Genomic DNA, 21,967 nt, shown 5'->3' on the forward strand with positions numbered 1-21,967 from the left:
AGTCATGAAAATACTGAAAAATCTTTAAATGAGAAGGTGTGTCCAAACTTTTGGTCTGTACTGTATATATATATTTATATATTTATATATATTGCTTAATTTACTGGATACAGCAGCTCTGACACAATCACAGCCTTTAGATTTAGCAATGCAGCAGAGCTGAGAAAGCTAACCCCCACCCACAGCACAGCTACCTTCATCCACCTTAAGGTACCTTCACACGAAGCGACGCTGCAGCGATAGCGACAACGATGCCGATCGCTGCAGCGTCGCTGTTTGATCGCTGGAGAGCTGTCACACAGACCGCTCTCCAGCGATCAACAATACCGAGGTCCCGGGTAACCAGGGTAAACATCAGGTTGCTAAGCGCAGGGCCGCGCTTAGTAACCCGATGTTTACCCTGGTTACCAGCGCAAAAGTAAAAAAAAAAAAAACAGTACATGCTCACCTGCGCGTCCCCCAGCGTCTGCTTCCTTACACTGACTGAGCTCCGGCCCTAACAGCACAGCGGTGACGTCACCGCTGTGCTTTCACTTTCACTTTAGGGCCGGCGCTCAGTCAGTGTCAGGAAACAGACGCTGGGGGACGCATGTGAGTATGCACTGTTTGTTTTTTTTACTTTTACGCTGGTAACCAGGGTAAACATCGGGTTACTAAGCGCGGCCCTGCGCTTGGTAACCCGATGTTTACCCTGGTTACCAGTGTAAAACATCACTGGTATCGTTGCTTTTGCTTTCAAACACAACGATACACGGCGATCGGACGACCAAATAAAGTTCTGGACTTTATTCAGCGACCAGCGACATCACAGCAGGATCCTGATCGCTGCTGCGTGTCAAACTAAACGATATCGCTAGCGAGGACGCTGCAACGTCACGGATCGCTAGCGATATCGTTACAAAGTCGTTTCGTGTGAAGGTACCTTTAGGCTCTTTATGTCAAAAGTGTTTAGACAATGAGGTGCCTATCACAAAAAGGGGAGTGTCAGACTAGGGATCACACAACCAGTTAGTCAAAACAATGAAAAGCTACTGGTGCTAAAACAATCATTGTAAACAACTGAAGCCCAAAGCTTTATATGAGAGGCATTGTTGAAATATGTGTTTTAACCCTTACCTCATGTAGTCTTCAGATTACATATCAAAACCTGCTGACAGATTCTCTTTAATTGTATATATTTGAGGATGAAATAATTTTTGCAATTAAGATTTGTACTCTTTAACCAAGATTTGCACTATTTACCCTCTGCAGCCTCTGTGTTGCACTGTCTATCACTTCCTTCAGAATTAGCTAACTGAGAATCTGTGAGTTCATTAAAATTGAATGATGGTAGAGCTTGTCTCTTTTTGAGCTCCTCTCAGCTGATTTATGGCCACAGATCAAAACAAAGTTGAATGTGCAGCAAAATAAAGAGCCTTTAAAAGTTTAGCAGTGCAAAACGTTTAATGAAACCCAATTGCAAAATTAAATTTTAACCTAAATACATGCATTTAAGTGAAAAAAAAAGCTGATGACCAAAGTATGGCCACAAAAAATGGATATCTAATTGAGCCCCAAAGTATGCAAAACAACTTTATTCAATCAGTGTTAAAAAGAAGGGGATTTCATCATGACGAGGTTGTCAAAGAGATGGGTGGATAGGGATACTGGCCCTAGTTAAGGTCCAAAAACTTCCTGCAGAGGTTGGCACTACTGCAGAGGTTGGCACCCTAGAAAATTATGTGGAGTCCCCGTTCAATGTTTGTTCACCCTCAGTGACCCTATTAAACTCTGCAAGAAATTAGCACCACCATAAATATGAATGCCTCTCCAACATTGGGGGTAATAGTACGCCCATGGAATCATGATCCACCTGTAGCTGTTAACTAGTTAAATGACACTGTTAAACCCTTACCCTGCCCATGTCACATGACAACAGGTCGACGATGGGTTGGCATAACAACCAGAGGTATCCAGCAGATCTCTATGGTTGTCTGGTTGTCACTGCTGGACTGCTATGAGTGCCGCTCAGTGGCCGCGCTCATAGCAAGTGATCAATTCTGCTACTCACAGGTGATCTGATCATCACCTGTATGTAGCAGAGACGATTGGGTTATGGCAGCTTCTAGCCTCCCATGGAAAATATTGAAGCATGCCAAAAATAAAAAAAAGTTTTAAAAATATTAAAAAGAATGAAAAATATATAAAAGTTCAAATCACTCACCTTTTGTCCCGTTCAAAATAAAACAATGAAAAAATTAAAAATACACATATTTGGTATCTCTGCATTAAGAATCACTGAGTCTATTAATATAAAAAATAATTAACCCAATGTAATGAGAAAAAAGTAAAAACGCCAGATTTACGTTTTTTTGCTCACAACAACATCGCATTAAAATGCAATAACAGGCAATCAAAAGATCATATCTGCACTAAAATGGTATAGTTAAAAATGTCAGCTCAGTGAGCAAAAAATTAGTACATCATCCAACCCAAGATCACGAGAAATGGAGACACTAAGGGTATCGGAAAATGGCGCAAATATATATTTTTTTTAACAAATTTTGGAATTTTTTTTCACCACTTAGATAAAAAAGAATCTAGACATGTTTGGTGTCTATGAACTCATAATGATCTGGAGAATCATAATAGTAGGTCAGTTTTAGCATTTAGTGAACATGGTAAAATCAGAAAACAACTGTGGGATTGCACTTTTTTTGAAATTTCACCGCACTTGGAATGTTTTTCCTGTTTTCCAGTACAAAATATGTCAAAACGAATGGTGTCATTCAAAAGTACAACCCATTCCACAAAGAACAAGCCCTCACATGGCCATATTGACCAAAAAGTTAAAAAGTTATGGCTCTGGGAAGAAAGGGAGCATAAAACAAAAATGCAAAAATGAAAATACCCACAGGGGTTAAGGGGTTAAACAGCAAACACACAGATAGGCATACAAAGGAGCCAGGTAGAAAACACACAAATTGTCAATCATATCACATAGGTCATTTAACTGTGTGTTCCTACTATGATGCCATATACTGTGCGCCATTACCGAGCAGCAGGTAATATTTCTGCACGGTGGACCCCAGGCTGCGAACGCACCTTATAGCTTCCTCTATATTATTTGGTGCATTCCGCCAGCCCTAACATTATACTAGCATGCCAGGGTCTGGCTACTAATGGCAGACAAGCAGCGACTGCAGTGGTACATCCAACAGCTAGAAGGCAGGTTGGCTGCTCTCGAGCGCACAACCTGTTTCGACACTTTCCCGCCTCCCACTGCCAGATAAGTACTCTGGAGATAGCAAGTGATGGTAGGGGATTCGTGAACCAGCATGCGATATACCTTGAGCTCATGGCTACACGTTTCCCCTCAGAGCGGGCTAAAGTGGGATTCATCATATCTCTCTTGTGGGACAAGGCATTGGAGTGGGCTACATTGCTGTGGGAGCACGACGATCATGTGGTACAGAGTACTCCCTGGTTCCTGAGCACTCTGTAACAGGTCTATTTGGGACCTCAAGTCACCCATGATACGGCGCTCCAACTACTGGCACTGATACAGTGCTCATCCATGGTCAGCCATTTTGCCGTCCTCTTCCGGACTTTACCATCTGAGCTGAAGTAGCCGGATAAAGTCCACATTCCCATATTTTGGAGGGGACTGGCTGACCATGTGAAGGATGCTTTGGCCACTAAGGAGATTCCCACCACACTGGAGGAGGTAATAGCGGTCTGTCTCCATTCGCATCGACCTTCATTTTACCCAGCGAAGGTTGGAGCGAGTTCAGTGTAGGCAGAGGTTTCGGTTGGCTCCTACCTTTGCCAGACCTCTGTAATTTCCAGTCCAATCTCCCTAATAGTCATACCCAAGGGTATTGACGAGGTCCTGCTAGGGGTTCTTTGGTTACGTTATCACTCCCCCCATATTGAGTGGTCCACAGGGAGAATTCTGGGATGGAGAAAATCTTGTGAGGTTAGATGTCTGAGGGAGTGCATTCAGGTTGCTAATAAAGAGGTACCCGCAGATCTTTCCTCTCTCCCCAAACACTATTGGGTCTATGCCAACGTTTTCTCCAAAAGGGCTGCGGAGACCCTTCCTCCTCACCAGCCCTATGACTGTCCTATTGACCTCTTGCCTGATGCTGAGCATCTCCGGAGTCGAGTCTATCCACTTTCTCTCACAGAGATGGAGGCAATGTCTCAGTACATCCCGGAGAATCTGGCAAGAGGATTCATTAGTAAGTCAGTGTTACCCGCAGGTGCTGGGTTCATCTTCGTGCAGAAGAAGTAAGGAGAATTACATCCCTGCATAAACTGCGGGGGACTTAATGCTATAACCATTAAAAATAAGTACCGTCTGCCACTTATGTTGGAGCTATTCAATAGGTTGCGGGGAGCGAGAATATTTACTAAGCCTGATCTGCGGGGTGCTTACAATCTGATTCATATCCGTGAAGGGGACAAAAGGAAGACGGCATTTAACACCAGGGACTGGCACAAACAATACCTGGTGATGCCCTTTGGGCTCTGGAATGCCCCTGCCAATTTCCAAGACTTTGTGAACGATATCTTCCGGGATATGCTTACCAACTTGGTCATAGTCTATCTGGATGATATTCTCATCTACTCTCCAGATATAGACTCCTACCAGAGAGATGTTTGCAAAGTCTTCGACCTCCTATGGGCAAGCTCCCTCTATGCCAAGTTGGAGAAGTGTATGTTTGAGCTGGAGTTCTTGACTTTCCTGGGCTATATCATCTCTGCCCAGGGATTGGCCATGGATCCTGCCAAGCTACAGGCTGTGATAGACTGGCAGGAACCCGATTCTCTCAAAGCAGTGCAGCACTTTATGGGGTTTATTAACTATTATCATTAGTTCATTCCCCACATCTCAACTTTGGTTGCTCCCCTGGTTGCCCTCACCAAGAAGGGAGTTATTCCAAAATTGTGGACTGAGGAGGTCTCCAAGGCCTTTCTCTCTTTCAAGTCACACTTCGCTAGCGCTCCCATTTTACATCATCCCAATGTTGATAACCCATTTATTTTGGAGGTGGATGCCTCTTCCTTTGGTGCTGGAGCAGCCCTCTTCCAGAAGGATGCTCAGGGTCAGAAGCATCCTTGATTCTTCTTCTCCAAGACGGTCACACCGGTGGAGAGGAATTATTCCATCGGGGACCGGGAGTTGCTAGCCATGAAGTTTGCCTTTTCGGAGTGGAGACACCTCCCTTAGGGGGTTCATTTTCCCTTCCAAGTTTACACCGACCACATGAATTTTGCATACTTGCAAACCGCCAGGTTAGATGGTCCCTGTTCTTCAACTGGTTCCATTTCACCCTCCATTTTCTCTCTGGGGAGAGCATTTGTGCCTACTCTCCCACTGCATAGTGTTATCAGAGGAGGAGCCTCAGGTAATTGTCCCTACAGAGAGCCTGAGAACTGTGGCCCTGGTTTCGCTAGAGTCTGTGCCCCTGGGCAAGACTTTTGTGCTACCTACTTTGTGACCGGAGGTTCTCTCTTGGGCTCACTCCTCCAGGGTGGGTGGACATTTTGAGATCAAGAGGACATCTTAGCTACTGGCGAGGATGTACTGGTGGCCGCATATGGCCCGTGACGTCCGAGACTATATTCAGGCATGTGTCTCCTGCATCAAGAATCGTTCTCCTCAGCAACAGCCTGCTGGGTTACTTTACCCCCTCCCAGTGGCGTATAGGCCCTGGGAAATGGTCAGGATGGACTTTGTGGTGGGCTTATGCAAATCTCATAGCTGCACCATTATCTGGGTAGTCACTGATCATTTTTCCAAAATAGTGCATCTGGTGCCTCTTCTGTGGGTACCTTCTGCACGGGCCTGGGCGACGTTGTTCATTAAGCACATTTTTCTCCTACACGGTATGCTTGAAAAAATTGTCAGTGACCGGGGTCCCCAGTTCACGTCTCGGTTCTGGAGGGAGCCTTGTCATCTACTAAGCATTGAGCTGAATCTCTCTTCAGCTTACCATCCCGAGACAAAACGGGTTGGTAGAGAGGGCCATCCAGATCCTGATCACATACCTGCGACATTTTATGTCAGCCAGGCAGGATGGCTGGGCATCTTTGCTACTGTGGGCGGAGTTTGCGCTGAACAATGCCATAGCCGACTCCACTGGGCAGACCCCATTCCTTCTTAACTACGGCCAGCATCCGCGTGTCCCTGTGCCCATGCTCATGTCATCCACCAACTCCAGGGTGGCAGACTGGGCAATGGAGGCACGTTATATTTGTGACCGCACACAGGATGCCATCTGGGCCTCAAAGGAGAGAATGAGGGTCTCCGTCGATACACACCGGCGCCCCGTTCCGACTTTTGCTCCTGGCGACTTAGTGTGGCTCTCCACTCATAACATCAGGCTGCGAGTTGAGTCCACTAAGTTTGCGCCTTGCAACATAGGTGCCTTCAAGGTTCTGGAACAGGTCAATCCTGTCATCTATCGTCTGGCCCTTCCTCCATGTCTAGGTATCACCGACTCTTTTCATGTGTCCCTCTTAAAACCCATTCACATATTCCAGTTTTTCGAGTCATCTGCCATAACATCAGGCTCGTCCACAGACTATTAGGTGAACGCCATTGTTGGGTACAAGGTGGTATGTGGCAAGAAGTACTATCTGGCGGACTGGAGGGGTTATGGCCCAGAGGACAGGACCTGGGAATATTTTGAGCACATTCAAACTCCTCAGCTCATTAAAGGTTTTGAGCATAGCGAGGCCCAAGAAGGGGGGTCCTAGGAGCTGTGGTAATGTTAGGTGTCGAGTTCCCACCGCTGCACAGGGGGAATCTCAAACCAGGTCCTCTGTGGTCTCCCATTCTTCCTCAGCCGCAGAGGAGCCTGCTATTGTAACCAGCATTAGTCAGTGGTAAGCAGATGCTCCTGGGACTGAGTCATGCTTTTTGTCTACTTAGCGTGCCCATGAGATGACCTCTCATTGGAGGTCGGAGGTCGGAGATCACACTCTCAGGTCCTCAAGCGGCTCTGATTGGACCACTGGCAAGGTCCCGGAAGGCTGCAGCTATAAAAGGTTTGAATGGCCTCTCGGCCATGCGCTAGTATGAACAGAAATTGTGTATGTGTGAATGCATAAATGTTATCTAGTGAAAGCTCCTAATCACCCCCTCCCTAGTGTTGTTGTGTGTGGTTGGGTGTCTGAAGCAAGTACAGCGCCAAAAAGTACAATCCAACACAGAGCACGAGTACAGTGTCAATTTAGCATCATTCGCCAGGGCAGCACCGTGCGCAAATAGTGCGCTTTCCAGTCCCTAGTTAAGGTGGTTACTGGCGTCCGCCAGAGCGGTGCTGCATGCACTCAGTGTGCTGAATCTATTATTTCGTTTTCACTGGCACCGCAGGTGCGGCGCTGAGCGCTAGTGGGTCTGGAGGGACTAACCCCAAGTTCTTGGGGCAGGGTCCTGTGATCGAACATTAGCTTTCACTCTGCAGTATTTCGGCTCTGTGATGTTACTGGGTCTATTTCGAATTCATACTGGGTGACGTTAAACCATGTGTGCTTTTAGTATATCGCCATATACTGTCCGCCATTACCGAGCAGCAGGTAATATCTCTGCACGGTGGACCCTGGGCTGCGAAAGCACCTTATAGCTTCCTTTATATTATTTGGTGCATTCCGCCAGCCCTAACACTAGGTACATCACACATAGGAGAACAAGGGATCCTGACCCTACTTTAGGCCTAGTGGTTTACCTACTGTACTGTGGAGGTTGGCATCCCTGCTCTCCCTCAGTGACCTTAATATACCATGCAAAGAAACAGCACCAAAAGCATTTAATAATGGAATGGGTGAATATTGACTCCCTTTAGTATTGGGGACACGTGAACACTGGCAGCTGCAGGTAACCGGCATCTGACACTGTGCTCGCTACTAAAGAGAGAGGAATGAGTACCCACTGTCTTCCAAGTACATAGTTCCAGAGTGCAGAGCGGTGAGTATTCGGCTTGCAAGCAGCGTATGACGTCCCTGCCACTTTGATCACAAAATTTGTTTGAGATTCTACAGTTGTTGCCTTGAAGGGTCTATTGATGACCCTGTTTGCAGTTTTTGTATTATTTTATTTGGGGGTAACTAATATTATTCAAAATGTTGTTTTTTTACATTTTAATTCTAATTTTTGAACCGCATATTTATTTTTTAGGAGGCTCACAAGGAAATGGACAGCATGTGACTTAAATATGAGTGTCTGAGCAAAGGGTCTGAATACTTATGATGGTGTGATATTTCGGTTTTTCTTTTTTTAATACATTTATGAAAATTTCTTTATTTCTGTTTTTTTAGGCAAGATGGGGTGCAGAGTGTACATCAATGAGAAAAAAATAAATTTTGTGAATTACCATATAGCTGCAATGAAGCAAAGAGTGGAAAATGTAAAGGGGTCTGAATACTTTCTGTGTCCACTTTATATATAAACCTCATCACTGTCAAAGTTCCTCACTAACATAGTACAGTATGCTGCCACAAGTTCCTCATTAGATATAAGCCCAGTCCAACAACAGGCTTATATCAGGTCAGAAACCAACCCCGGGGCGGCGTATGATAACCAATCGAGCGTGCGGATGTAAGGATTCGTGAATCGAGATAAATGAGCAGCTCAAGATTAATTTTATATTTAATCGCCAAAAGGTGCACTAGAAAAATACAGGTATATATAGGTATTATACATAAAAGTATTCAGTCAGGAGTCTAGTACAAGGGTGGGGTACAGATAGATTACAATTACCATGTTATGTAGCAAGTGACCACAGGGACCTGCTGATGAATCACAGGTCCAAATCTTTGTTACGCAATTCTCTGGCCACATCAGTTAATGGGCCACATGCCAGTACAAAAACAACTCAGTCCTAAATGAGGAGCTGACTATTATCCCCTAGTCTGCTCCTTCCCACACGCTGCTCCAACCCCTGGGCTGTGCAGCCTCTCTCCTCCCATATCTGAGAGTATGGTTTTCTGACCAGAACCATGGTTGCCCATAACTTTCCACCCAATGCTCTTAATGGGACTTCAGCACCGCCACTGGGTTCTAATGTATTTTATCTGTGCAGGGAGATGAAATACGGCTACAATATTTAATACCTGGTAGCTATGCTTCATAGCTCAATAACGCAGAGTTCTAGAGGTGGTTGCATGGAATGGGCTTGTGGGGAAAGGAATGCAGATTCCGATTATGTGCTTGACTAGGTTAAGAGGTATTGCATTCTTTTATTATAGGTCATTTTCTAGATTCAATATCTCAGAGCCTTGTGCTGGTATCTTCGGTGCCAATATGTCTGCGTCCAACAAAGGAAGCCAGTTGGCTAATGGCTACACAAGAGTTCACACCTTTGTAATAATTGCTGGATTTGGTGCTGGGGGACACAGGGTCTATGCCTTTTGGCCCCCCCCCTGGGGAGAGTTTCAAAGGCCTTTTTGCTGGCTAATGAGGTACCATTGTTTGGGGTGTATTTGACTGAGTTTGGAGCAAGTATTTTTAGGCCAAACTGTATCTGATAGGGAATTCCATCAGGTATCAAAATGATATCAATTAGATATCTTTTTCCCATATTTCACTACCTATAAAAGGCGGGCAGTGTCACTTGTATCACTTGCATGTTGCCTGAAAAAGGGTCACAATCTTGAGCCAAAGCGTTGCCATTTTGGGCTATTAAATAGCACTTTTTTCACCTTTAGTGTGCTGCTTCCATTTTTTACTTTCTATACAGAACTTTGGCCATTACCTTGGAGGCACGGCACTCAGGTATGCCTCTGCATGTTGCTGCTTTTCTCTTTTTTTCTCTTTATATATTCTGACAATTATATGACCGTTTAGTAATTAAATCTAATAGCAAGCCCACAGATAGTAATACCTACATTTTGGCAAGTAGTTGCCATGTACCAATGTAGCTGGAGAATATCTCTATAGGACATTTCATGAGAATAAGAAGGAACTGTACAAAAATAGAGGACTTTCAAGGGGAGTATTATGGGGAAGACTCTTTAATATAAGAAAGAAAGTGGAGAAATTATCTAGAGAATCATTACTAAGTAAAAAAAAATAAAAACAACAAATATATGGATATCTGTTGTGAACTCTATTTTTGGGCTCCCTCTAGTGGTCACAAGCGGTACTGTGTAGTGTTGTCTTTCTGCAGGTTGGCAGCATCAGCTGGTTCGTTATCCTTGGTTGGTTTCCTATTTAGCTCACCTGGATACTCAGTTCCTTGCCTGCTCTCAATGTATTCAGTGCTCTTCAGATTCCTTGTGACTACCTTGCTCCCAGTCTCTCCAAGACAAGCTAAGTTTTTGTTTGTTTATTTTTTGATTATCAGCATTCATCATGTTTCTTGTCCAGCTTGCTAAAATGTGATTTCCTCGCTTGCTGGTTGCTCTAGGGTACTGAGTTTCTCCCCCCACACCGTTAGTTGGTGCGGGGGTTCTTGAAATCTCAGTGTGGATATTTTGTAAGGGTTTCTTACTGACCGCACAGACCCCTTTTCTATTTTCTGCTATCTAGTATTAGTGGGCCTCATTTGCTGAATCTGCTTTCACCCCTGTGTATGTGCCTTCCTCTTACCTCCCCGTTATTATTTGTTGGGGGCTCCTATATCTTTGGGGATTATTTCTCTGGAGGCAAGTGAGGTCTTTCTTTCTCTCTAGGGGTAGTTAGTTCCTCAGGCTGGCTCGAGATGTCTAGGATTTTAGTCACGTTCACCGGCTACCTCTAGTGTGTTGGATAGGTTCAGATTTGCGGTCAGTCCAGTTTACCACCTCCCTAGAGCTTGTCCTATGTTTTGTTACTTAGCTGGAGTATTTTGTGATCCTCAACCACTAAGGATCATAACAGATATCCATGTCCGCATTATAATCCACTACATGAAAGATTGTAAGTTACTGAAATGCATAGTGAAAAGACATTGGTCCTTTTTACAACAGGACATAATTTTAAGAAAATTAATTCCCATTTATCTTAGTTTCGTATTTACAGTACAAAAGGTAAAACTCTAGCCAATTACATAGCTCCTACTATTATTAAAAATCCATGCATACAAGTAGACACAAAATGTATGCAACTACTACATGTCATTTTATTAGGATGTTAGAGGCGTTAAAAGTTTAGCAGTAGAAATGGGTGAACCCCTGGATATTTGGATCTGGTGGGTTCGGCCAAAACAGTTAAAAAAAAATTTGGTTCATCTACCAGAATAGGACTGAAATCTGAACCTGTACATAAAAAGAAGTCTAGCACTCAACTTCAGTAAACGTGAATAACGTTTTATTTGTAGCACTCGAAACGTTTCAGTCCTATCTGGACTTTTATCAGTCACGTGCAAGTGTGGGCCCGTGGGGCCAGGCCAAGATAAGGTGGGGAGATGGAGGCTCAAAGTCAAGATATAAATGAGGAACTCAAAGAGGCACTGAAGAGGTGAAAGCTTAAATTGAGGTATGCTCGTGGTGGATGGTAATCCGCCAAGTGGAATATGGCACCTGAGAACCATGTAGTGCCAATGAGGGTAAGAGGGAGCTCAATATGGAGCTCTATATGGCACCGATGGGGTAGAGACTTAGGTGAAATATCTACGTGGTGGAAACTAATCCGCCAGGTGGTATGTTGTACCCATATGACGCCGGTGATGGAGAGAAAGGTATGGCCTCCAGACACGGCATCCACCGCTTGTCTGTGACAGACAAGCGGTGGATGCCGTGTCTGGAGGCCATACCTTTCTCTCCTTCACCGGCGTCATATGGGTACAACATACCACCTGGCGGATTAGTTTCCACCACGTAGATATTTCACCTAAGTCTCTACCCCATCGGTGCCATATAGAGCTCCATATTGAGCTCCCTCTTACCCTCATTGGCACTACACGGTTCTCAGGTGCCATATTCCACTTGGCGGATTACCATCCACCACGAGCATACCTCAATTTAAGTTTTCACCTCTTCAGTGCCTCTTTGAGTTCCTCATTTATATCTTGACTTTGAGCCTCCATTTCCCCACCTTATCTTGGCCTGGCCCCACGGGCCCACACTTGCACGTGACTGATGAAAGTCCAGATAGGACTGAAACGTTTCGAGTGCTACAAATAAAACGTTATTCACATTTACTGAAGTTGAGTGCTAGACTTCTTTTTATGTACACTGACGGTTTGGGAACCTAGTCTATGCACCACAGTTTAGCTGTGCACACGGTGTTTTTCCTTATGAAATCTGAACCTGGACTCCATTCACTTGAATGGGGGACCTGAACTTCCAGTGTTTGCCATGCTGTCATGTGCATGACAGCATGACAAATACTGCCTCTCATAAACAGTAATATCATTACCACCAATCAGAGAGAAGAGGTTTTCACGCTGTCGCATGCTGCTATTTTGAGACTGGGGGCCAATATCTGTGGCCCCTTACCAGCCTGAGAATACCAGTCCTCAGCTGTCTGCTTTAGCTTGGATGGATGTCAAAAATGGGGGACCCCATGTTGTTTAGATCTCAGCTGGCGCACTGCACATGTGCCAACCATTTTGCTTCACGAAGAGGAGGGCCAGTGAATGGCGGATCCAGTACCAAGGAACCGAGGGAGGTTTGGAGATACCATTTATCGCTTCTCTGACATGTTATTATGTCTTAGGAGGGAGAAATAATTTTTACACCCAATAACGGTGATCAGGAACCAGAAAGGTCCCATAGTGGCCGCTGTTTTTATGACTAACCAACACTATAGAAGACATAGTTTTGTGTAAATCAGAGCACCTTCAACTAATATCTTTTTTAGGTTTTAAATTAAAATTATATGCACTTTAGTAGATGTGGATGCTTCATACTGGCAGATTATTTTCCTCAATACTAGGCTACTTTTTAGCTCCACTTTTAAGTCAAAGCTGTAACTACAGTTTAGCTACAGTGTCTGTAGGGAGACAGTGGTAGTCTGAGACATATCTCCTATATTGTAAGAGAGGATGAGATTGCAATCTCCAGGGAGGATGTGGATGAGGTTGCAGGGAGTTGTATGGTTTAAAAGGTGGTAGGTCCACTGCAGCTCCAGCCGTGTGCCCTCAGGAGAGGGAAGGAGAGATAAGTTACAAGTGACCATGGTCAAAGGTGCGCTCAGAACACAATGTCAAAGGGCAATTTCTTTATTCCACAACGCTTTTCGACTGCCAGACGCCGTCTTCATCAGGTAACAAGTTCACCTGATGACCACTTGATGAAGACAGCGTCTGGCCGTCTGACATCGTGTCCTGAGCGCTCCTTTGACCATGGTCACTTGCAACTTATATCTCCAATATTGTCTTTGATTAAAACTGTGCTCTGTACCCTGCAGCAGTGCCTCTTAAGAATGGCTTCAGTATATAGCATAGCGCTATCATAGGCCTGCTAGAAAGTATATGCATGGAGAGCTGATTTTCAATAAAGCAACAGGTAACTGTTTCACACACACCAATGGAAATGAGCCAAAATAAAGAAGAGACTTGTGAGTTGAGTTCCAATTTGAAAAGTGCATTTATGTGCTTTTTACCTCTAGTAATGATATCCTAAAATGTAAAACGCTCAATAAAAATGTAGCTTACAATTAGATAAAAAAATATAAATACATTACTTCCTATGTTTTAATATTACAGGATATCAATAATGAGTTTAAAGAGTAGAAATTTCAAACAGGAGGAAACTTTACATCAAACCGGTGTCCTAGTTTTCTGATGAAAATATAATTAAGCTCCTGGCAAAATTTTCACTTTGACTTTTTTACAGGCTGGGTAGTGCCAGGCTAATTACATTAACCTGTGGTAGATGGTAATTTAGATCTCAATGGTGAGCTCTCCTAAGGTAACTTAATATTACTGTCAAAGGTAATCTATCTGGCAGAGTAATAGAAGGTAGGAAGTTTTGTTACATGAAAGTTAACTGCCTCGAGGGTGTGCCAAACATCAAAGTAATAGACAGTTTCTTACTAGTACTCCCTGCATAGTTATTTTTACAAATACTAATATAATATAGATGTAAAGATAATATCACACAGAATAAAATACTGTTTGCAAGCTTGTTAGGCACAGAACTACCAATAAAGCAAAGTAACAGAGAACACTGCAATAATCTTACGCCACATAGTAATTATTGTGCCGTAATAATAGCTTTGGCCAAATACAAGGAGCCTTGTTTTTTTTAGAAATCCTGTGACAAGGACCTGAGTTGTTACTATGAAAAGATAGGCAACATAAAAGAGAATGTAGCCGTAAAAGGCGCTTCTAAAAGATGTCACTATTAAACAGTAGTTTAAAGCAGTTTTGTAATTGCTTAGATTTTCACACCGGCCTTGTGCTTCTTTTTATAGTAGTGAAAGATTATAAAATCCTTGGTGAATTTCATGTCCTCAGTAGGCAACGCTGTATTCGTAAGTAAGGAAAAAACATCTCTTTCACAATCTCATCCTCAAAGACATTACCTTCACCCTCCTTTTGTTGGCAAGTACACACCTGCTGCTTTGATCTTACACTGACAGATGGCCCTTACTTCCTATTAAGTCACAATTTAGTGATTCATTTTAATATGCCATGGACTGCGGAAAGCCCAGGACCAGATGTCTATTTATTCTCCCATGGAAGAGTATTCATAAGAGAAAGTTAAGACGACACATGCTCTCTTGAATCGAGTTCCATTTCCTGCTCAGTATAAATCAGAATCTTTGTCAACAGCAATTATAATGTAGTTTGGGTTCCTATAACAGCGTAGAAGGAAACAAATCAGATTTCATTTGTACTGTCAGAGGCTGATGCTGGGTGCTTAATATTATTTTGTGGGATAATCTCTAAGGAGAACATTCAGCACTATTACATAGTTGATTTTAATTAAAAGTCAGGGTACCTTTCCAGTTTCGTTAGGAAGATGTCCTGGATTTGATTGGCTGAAACTTGCACTGAGAAGTTAATTTGACATACAACATATTTTTCTTGAGGTAAGTGTCGGAGGAAGCTGTTTGTAATAGCTGTCTTTCCTGTGCCTGTGGGGCCCACAAAAAGTAATGGCTTGTCTTGAAGCAGCAATGTCTCCAGGAAGTACATCTGCATAGCAGTCCCAGGCGTGCTCACGATAATGTCATTAAGCTGCAAGAAAAAAGGAGAACAGGTCCCAGCAATGTAAATAGAATGTTTTATTAATCGTTCATTACTCATAAATAAACTTCTTTTAGATAAACTGGCAAAGATCCTTTCTCATTTAAATGATATTAGTTTTAGCATTTGACACTAGTAGTGAAATGAAAAGCTCATTTTAAATCCAGGACAAGATGTTTGCAGATGGATGTTACAAAACAAGTGTATGAATTGCAGAGTTTATCTGAGTAAGAAATGAGGAAAACAGAAATGTTTTCCAAGTATATCTAATTTTCTAATATTCTAAATATTTCTAATTTTTTTATATTCAACCGTGTATATTGTGTGTTAAGAGTCTTCCAAAGCTATTGTCTTGATTTGCACTTTTACATTATGCTTTTAGCTAGAAAAAAAATCAGATCTTATTTATTTCTAGGGAACACAAACCAAAAGAAAAAGGAAAAAATAAAGCAGACTTTCTTTTAACAGAATACATCCACATTTTTACAATAAAAGGAATCTGTGAGTAGGATCAACCCTGTTAAGCCATCCACATAGGTATGCAGGTTATTTGAAACTGTTGCTTTGATATCTGCAAAGCAGTTTGTTCTTCCAGAGGAATTCATATTTCATCATAACAAACACATTTGCAGCAGCATTTGTCTTTATAGTGCTGCCTGCTCTGCTGCAGTACTGTGCCTGATTACAGCTAATACAGTACAGCAGAGCTGATCTTTGTCTCATTACAAACACAACTAGCACATTGATAATTGTCTCATGTTAGCTCTGCCGTATGGCCCTTCCCTCAAAATGGCTGCCTTTGAGATAGCAGCTGAAGCATTTTGAGAGGACAAATGCAACTGCAATTATTTTTGCAGTGAGACAAACTTCACTTCTGCTTTACTATGTTAGCTTCGATCTCATTATAGAGCTGTGTGAGTTTATGAGTGCAAAGCGTCAGTCATTTATATCTCAAACTGAAATTGCCCCCTTTTACATTCAGTTTGTAAAATAAGTATTTGATACAGTACTGATTTTGCAAGTTTTCCCACCTACAAATAATGGAGAGGTCTGTATTTTTTAACGTAGGTGCTTTTCAGTTGTGAGAGACAAAATCTAAAAATAAAAAACAGAAAATCCCATTATATGATTTTTAAATAATTAAATTGCATTTTATTGCATGAAATAAGTATTTAATCGCTTCCCAGCCAGCAAGAATTCTAGCTCTCAGAGACCTGATAGTTTATCTTTAAGAAGCCCTCCTGCTCTTCACTCATTAATTGTATTAATTGCACCTGTTTGAATTCATTACCTCTATAAAAACACCTGTCCACACACTAAATCAGTGGATAAGACCAAATGGCTGTCTAAGGCACCAGGGATAAAACTGTACACCTTCACAAGTCTGGGATGGGCTATAGGACAATTGGCAAACAGCTTGGTGAGAAGGCGACAACTGTTGGCACAATTATTTGAAAATGGAAGAAGCACAAGATGACTGTCAACCTTCCTCGTTCTGGGTCTCCATGCAAGATCTCCCCTTGCGTGGTAAGGATGATTCTGAGAAAGGACAGGAATCAGCCCAAAAGTATATGAGGGGACCTTGTCAATGGCCTGATGAGAGCTGGGACCACAGTCTTAAACATTACCATTAGTAATACACTACGACCGTCATGAATTAAAACTTGGCAAGGCACACAAAGTCCCTCTGCTCACGCCAGCACATGTACAAATATGTTTGACGTTCATCAATGACCATCTGGATGTTCCAGATGAGGCATGGGATAAAGTCATGTGGCCAGATGAAATCAAAATAGAACTTTTTGGTATCAACTCCACCAGTCGTGTATTGAGGGAGTCATGTATCGTGAAATTTTGACCAACAACACCCTTCCCTCAGTAAAAACATTGAAGATGGGTCATGGCTGGGTCTTCCCGCATGATAATGACTAGAGACACACAGCCAGGGCAACTAACGAGTGGCTCATTAAGAAGCATTTCAAGGTCCTGGAGTGGCTAAGACAGTCTCCAGACCGGAACCCAATAGAAAATGTTTGAAGGGAGTTAAAACTTAATGTTGCGCAATGACAGCTCTGAAACCTGAAAGATTTGGAGAAGATCTGTATGGAGGAGCAAGTCAAAATCCCTGCTGCAGTATGTGCAAACTTGGTCAAGAAATACGGGAAATATCTCACCTCTTTAATTGCAAACAAAGGTTTCTATACCAAACATTAAGTTCTGTTTTTCTGTTGTTTCAAATACTTATTTAATGCAATAAACTGCAAATTAATTCTGTAAAAATTATACAGTACGATTTTGTGAATTTTTTAAAGATTATGTCTCTCACAGTTGAAGTGTACCTAAGATAAAATTATAGACCTCTCCATTTTTTGTCGATGGTAAAATATGCAAAATCGGCAGTGTATCAAATACTTATTTTCCACTGTAAACAATCTCTGCAGGCAGATTCTCAGCATCAGACAAAGTTTTGTGCACCTCAGAAAAAAAGGACACTGCTGAACAGAGGCCAGATGAAGTTCAGAATAACTGTTGGCTCATTCTAGTGACTAGATCCCTTGGGGGTTCCATCTGAATTACTTAATTCAGAGATTTAGATGGAAACCCCTATATAAGTGCTCAGCGTAGTGCACAGGATGAATGTGATCCCAAACGTTATGTAATATATTCCCAATAAAACCTTCAACTGCATCTACAAAAAACAAGTCCCCTCTCAGGTCAGTCATCTGTTATTGGAAACATAGGAGGCTTCCATGTTACTTGTAGTACAAAGTCTCTGGAAAAACACTATGGCTCCTTGACCACCCAAAAGAAATCCAGCAAATTCTGCACTCCCAAATGCAAATGCCCCCTCCCTTCTGAGCACATGTTTGGCATTAGGGTTGAGCGAAACGGGTCGATCATTTTCAAAAGTCGCCGACTTTTGGCTAAGTCGGCGTCTCATGAAACCCGATCCGACCTCTGTGCTTGTCAGCCATGCGGTACGCGACTTTCGCGCCAAAGTCGCGTTTCAATGACGCGAAAAGCGCCATTTCTCAGCCAATGAAGGTGAACGCAGAGTGTGGGCAGCGTGATGACATAGATCCTGGTCCCCACCATCTTAGAGAAGGGCATTGCAGTGATTGGCTTGCTGTCTGCGGCATCACAGGGGCTATAAAGGGGCGTTCCCGCCGACCGCCATCTTACTGCTGCTGATCTGAGCTTAGGGACAGGTTGCTGCCGCTTCGTCAGAAGCAGGGAGAGCGTTAGGCAGGGTCCACTAACCACCAAACCGCTTGTGCTGCAGCGATTTCCACTGTCCAACACCACCTTCGGTGTGCAGGGACTGTGGAAGCTATTTTTTTTTTTTTTCCCCTCAGCGCTGTAGCTCATTGGGCTGCCCTAGAAGGCTCCGTGATAGCTGTATTGCTGTGTGTACGCCACTGTGGAAACCAACTGCTTTTTTCAAAGCACATATCCTCTTGTTCCTTCCTTTCTGCACAGCTATCTTTTTTGTTTGTCCACACTTTTTATTTAATTTGTGCATCAGTCCACTCCTATTGCTGCCTGCCATACCTGGCTTACATTACTGCAGGGAGATAGTAATTGTAGGACAGTCCCTGTTTTTTTTTTGTTTTTTTTGTGGGAGATTAAGATTGGCATTTCTGCTACAGTGCCATCCCTGTGTGTGCCATCTCTCACTGAGTGGGCCATAGAAAGCCTATTTATTTTTTCCGTGATTTGTGTTCTAAATTCTACCTCAACACAAAAACACTACATCAATCAGTGGGAGAAAAATATTGGCCTCAGTCAGGGCTTGTGTGCCACTGCTGTGTGTGCTATCTCTCATTCAGTGGGCTATAGAAAGCCTATTTTTTTTTTTTTTTTTTTTTAATATTATTTGGTTTCTAAAGTCTCCCTGAAAAAAAAAAAATACCTAAAAAAACAGTGGGAGAGTAATATTGCCCTTTCAGCTTGTGTGCCAGTCTTGACTCCTGGGTGTGCCACCTCTCTCTCTCATTCAGTGGGCCATAGAAAGGCTATTTTTTTTTTGTTTTTTTTAATATTATTTGGTTTCTAAAGTCTCCCTGAAAAAAAAAAAAAAACATAAAAAAACAGTGGGAGAGTAATATTGCCCTTTCAGCTTGTGTGCCAGTCTTGACTCCTGGGTGTGCCACCTCTCTCCCTCTCATTCAGTGGGCCATAGAAAGCCTATATTTTTTTTTTTTTTATATTATTGGGTTTCTAAAGTCTCCCTTAAAAAACAAAAAATACATAAAAAAACAGTGGGAGAGTAATATTGCCCTTTCAGCTTGTGTGCCAGGCTTGACTCCTGGGTGTGCCACCTCTCTCCCTCTCATTCAGTGGGCCATAGAAAGCCTATTTATTTTTTTTAAAAAATATTATTGGGTTTCTAAAGTCTCCCTTAAAAAACAAAAAATACATAAAAAAACAGTGGGAGAGTAATATTGCCCTTTCAGCTTGTGTGCCAGTCTTGACTCCTGGGTGTGCCACCTCTCTCTCATTCAGTGGGCCATAGAAAGCATTTTTTTTTTCCTTGATTTGTGTTCTAAAATCTACCTCAACACAAAAACACTACATCAATCAGTGGGAGAAAAATATTGGCCTCAGTCAGGGCTTGTGTGCCACTGCTGTGTGTGCTATCTCTCATTCAGTGGGCTATAGAAAGCCTATTTATTTATTTATTTTTTTTCTTATTATTTGGTTTCTAAAGTCTCCCTGAAAAAAAAAAAAAACATAAAAAAACAGTGGGAGAGTAATATTGCCCTTTCAGCTTGTGTGCCAGTCTTGACTCCTGGGTGTGCCACCTCTCTCCCTCTCATTCAGTGGGCCATAGAAAGCCTATTTATTTATTTATTTTTTTTCTTATTATTGGGTTTCTAAAGTCTCCCTTAAAAAACAAAAAATACATAAAAAAACAGTGGGAGAGTAATATTGCCCTTTCAGCTTGTGTGCCAGTCTTGACTCCTGGGTGTGCCACCTCTCTCTCTCATTCAGTGGGCCATAGAAAGGCTATTTTTTTTTTGGTTTTTTTAATATTATTTGGTTTCTAAAGTCTCCCTGAAAAAAAAAAAAAAAACATAAAAAAACAGTGGGAGAGTAATATTGCCCTTTCAGCTTGTGTGCCAGTCTTGACTCCTGGGTGTGCCACCTCTCTCCCTCTCATTCAGTGGGCCATAGAAAGCCTATATTTTTTTTTTTTAATATTATTGGGTTTCTAAAGTCTCCCTTAAAAAACAAAAAATACATAAAAAAACAGTGGGAGAGTAATATTGCCCTTTCAGCTTGTGTGCCAGGCTTGACTCCTGGGTGTGCCACCTCTCTCCCTCTCATTCAGTGGGCCATAGAAAGCCTATTTATTTTTTTTAAAAAATATTATTGGGTTTCTAAAGTCTCCCTTAAAAAACAAAAAATACATAAAAAAACAGTGGGAGAGTAATATTGCCCTTTCAGCTTGTGTGCCAGTCTTGACTCCTGGGTGTGCCACCTCTCTCTCATTCAGTGGGCCATAGAAAGCATTTTTTTTTTCCTTGATTTGTGTTCTAAAATCTACCTCAACACAAAAACACTACATCAATCAGTGGGAGAAAAATATTGGCCTCAGTCAGGGCTTGTGTGCCACTGCTGTGTGTGCTATCTCTCATTCAGTGGGCTATAGAAAGCCTATTTATTTATTTATTTTTTTTCTTATTATTTGGTTTCTAAAGTCTCCCTGAAAAAAAAAAAAAAACATAAAAAAACAGTGGGAGAGTAATATTGCCCTTTCAGCTTGTGTGCCAGTCTTGACTCCTGGGTGTGCCACCTCTCTCCCTCTCATTCAGTGGGCCATAGAAAGCCTATTTATTTATTTATTTTTTTTCTTATTATTGGGTTTCTAAAGTCTCCCTGAAAAAAAATAAATAAATAAATAAAAAAACAGTGGGAGAGTAATATTGCCCTTTCAGCTTGTGTGCCAGTCTTGACTCCTGGGTGTGCCACCTCTCTCTCTCATTCAGTGGGCTATAGAAAGCCTATTTTTTATTTTTTTTTTTTAATATTATTTGGTTTCTAAAGTCTCCCTGAAATAAAAAAAAAACTTAAAAAAACAGTGGGAGAGTAATATTGCCCTTTCAGCTTGTGCGCCAGTCTTGACTCCTGGGTGTGCCACCTCTCTCTCTCTAATTGTGGGCCTTAGAAAGCCTTTTTTTTTTTTTTTTTTTTTAATATTATTTGGTTTCTAAAGTCTCCCTGAGAAAAAAAAATAAATAAATTAGGTGGGAGATTAATATTGACATTAGTGCTTGAGTGACAGTCCTGCGTGTGTGTCATCTCTGTGATTTTGTGCCACAGAAAACAGAGTGTGTAACATTGTGCCTGATTTTCCTTGTGGTCTCACCAACCTGTTAAGGGATATTGAAATCATACTGAAGTTATAGCTCACCGTGTAAGTTGTTTGACAGCAACAAATAAAGTTACTTTGGTTAAGATTTTAAAACAATGAGGAAGTCTGGTGCAAGAGGTCGTCGTGGGCGTTCATTGTCAGCTGGTAATGATGGTAGTGGTAGTGGAGCATCAGGTGGTCGTGGGGATAAAAATATTCCACCTAAGTCTGGAGCTGTGGAGCCAGTTTCGTCGTCAGGCTACACAAGGCCTCGAACGCTCTCTTTTCTGGGAGTAGGAAAACCGCTTTTAAAGGCGGAGCAGCAACAGCAAGTTTTGGCTTACATTGCAGACTCAGCCTCTAGCTCTTTTGCCTCCTCTTCCGAAACTGGTAAATGTAAAAGCAGCGCGTCGCTTGTGGATGTTCACGGTCAGGGACAAGTCGCTTCCTTGTCCTCCTCAGCAAAAACTACAACAAGAGAGAAGGATGCAGCAGGCGACAC

At 42.4% G+C, this 21,967-nt stretch overlaps 1 protein-coding gene across 1 annotated transcript in view; it reads right to left on the reverse strand.

Moving 5' to 3' along the window:
* Positions 1-21,967, reverse strand: part of LOC143775062 (dynein axonemal heavy chain 3-like) — a 2,972,411-nt gene that overhangs the window by 1,165,986 nt on the left and 1,784,458 nt on the right. The window contains exon 45 of the mRNA XM_077262897.1: positions 14,860-15,098. Within this exon, the coding sequence (XP_077119012.1) occupies positions 14,860-15,098 (239 nt within the window). The remainder of the gene's footprint in view (positions 1-14,859; positions 15,099-21,967) is intronic.

Source organism: Ranitomeya variabilis, chromosome 5, assembly GCF_051348905.1.
Source record: "Ranitomeya variabilis isolate aRanVar5 chromosome 5, aRanVar5.hap1, whole genome shotgun sequence".
In the NCBI taxonomy this organism is placed as follows: Eukaryota; Metazoa; Chordata; class Amphibia; order Anura; family Dendrobatidae; genus Ranitomeya; species Ranitomeya variabilis.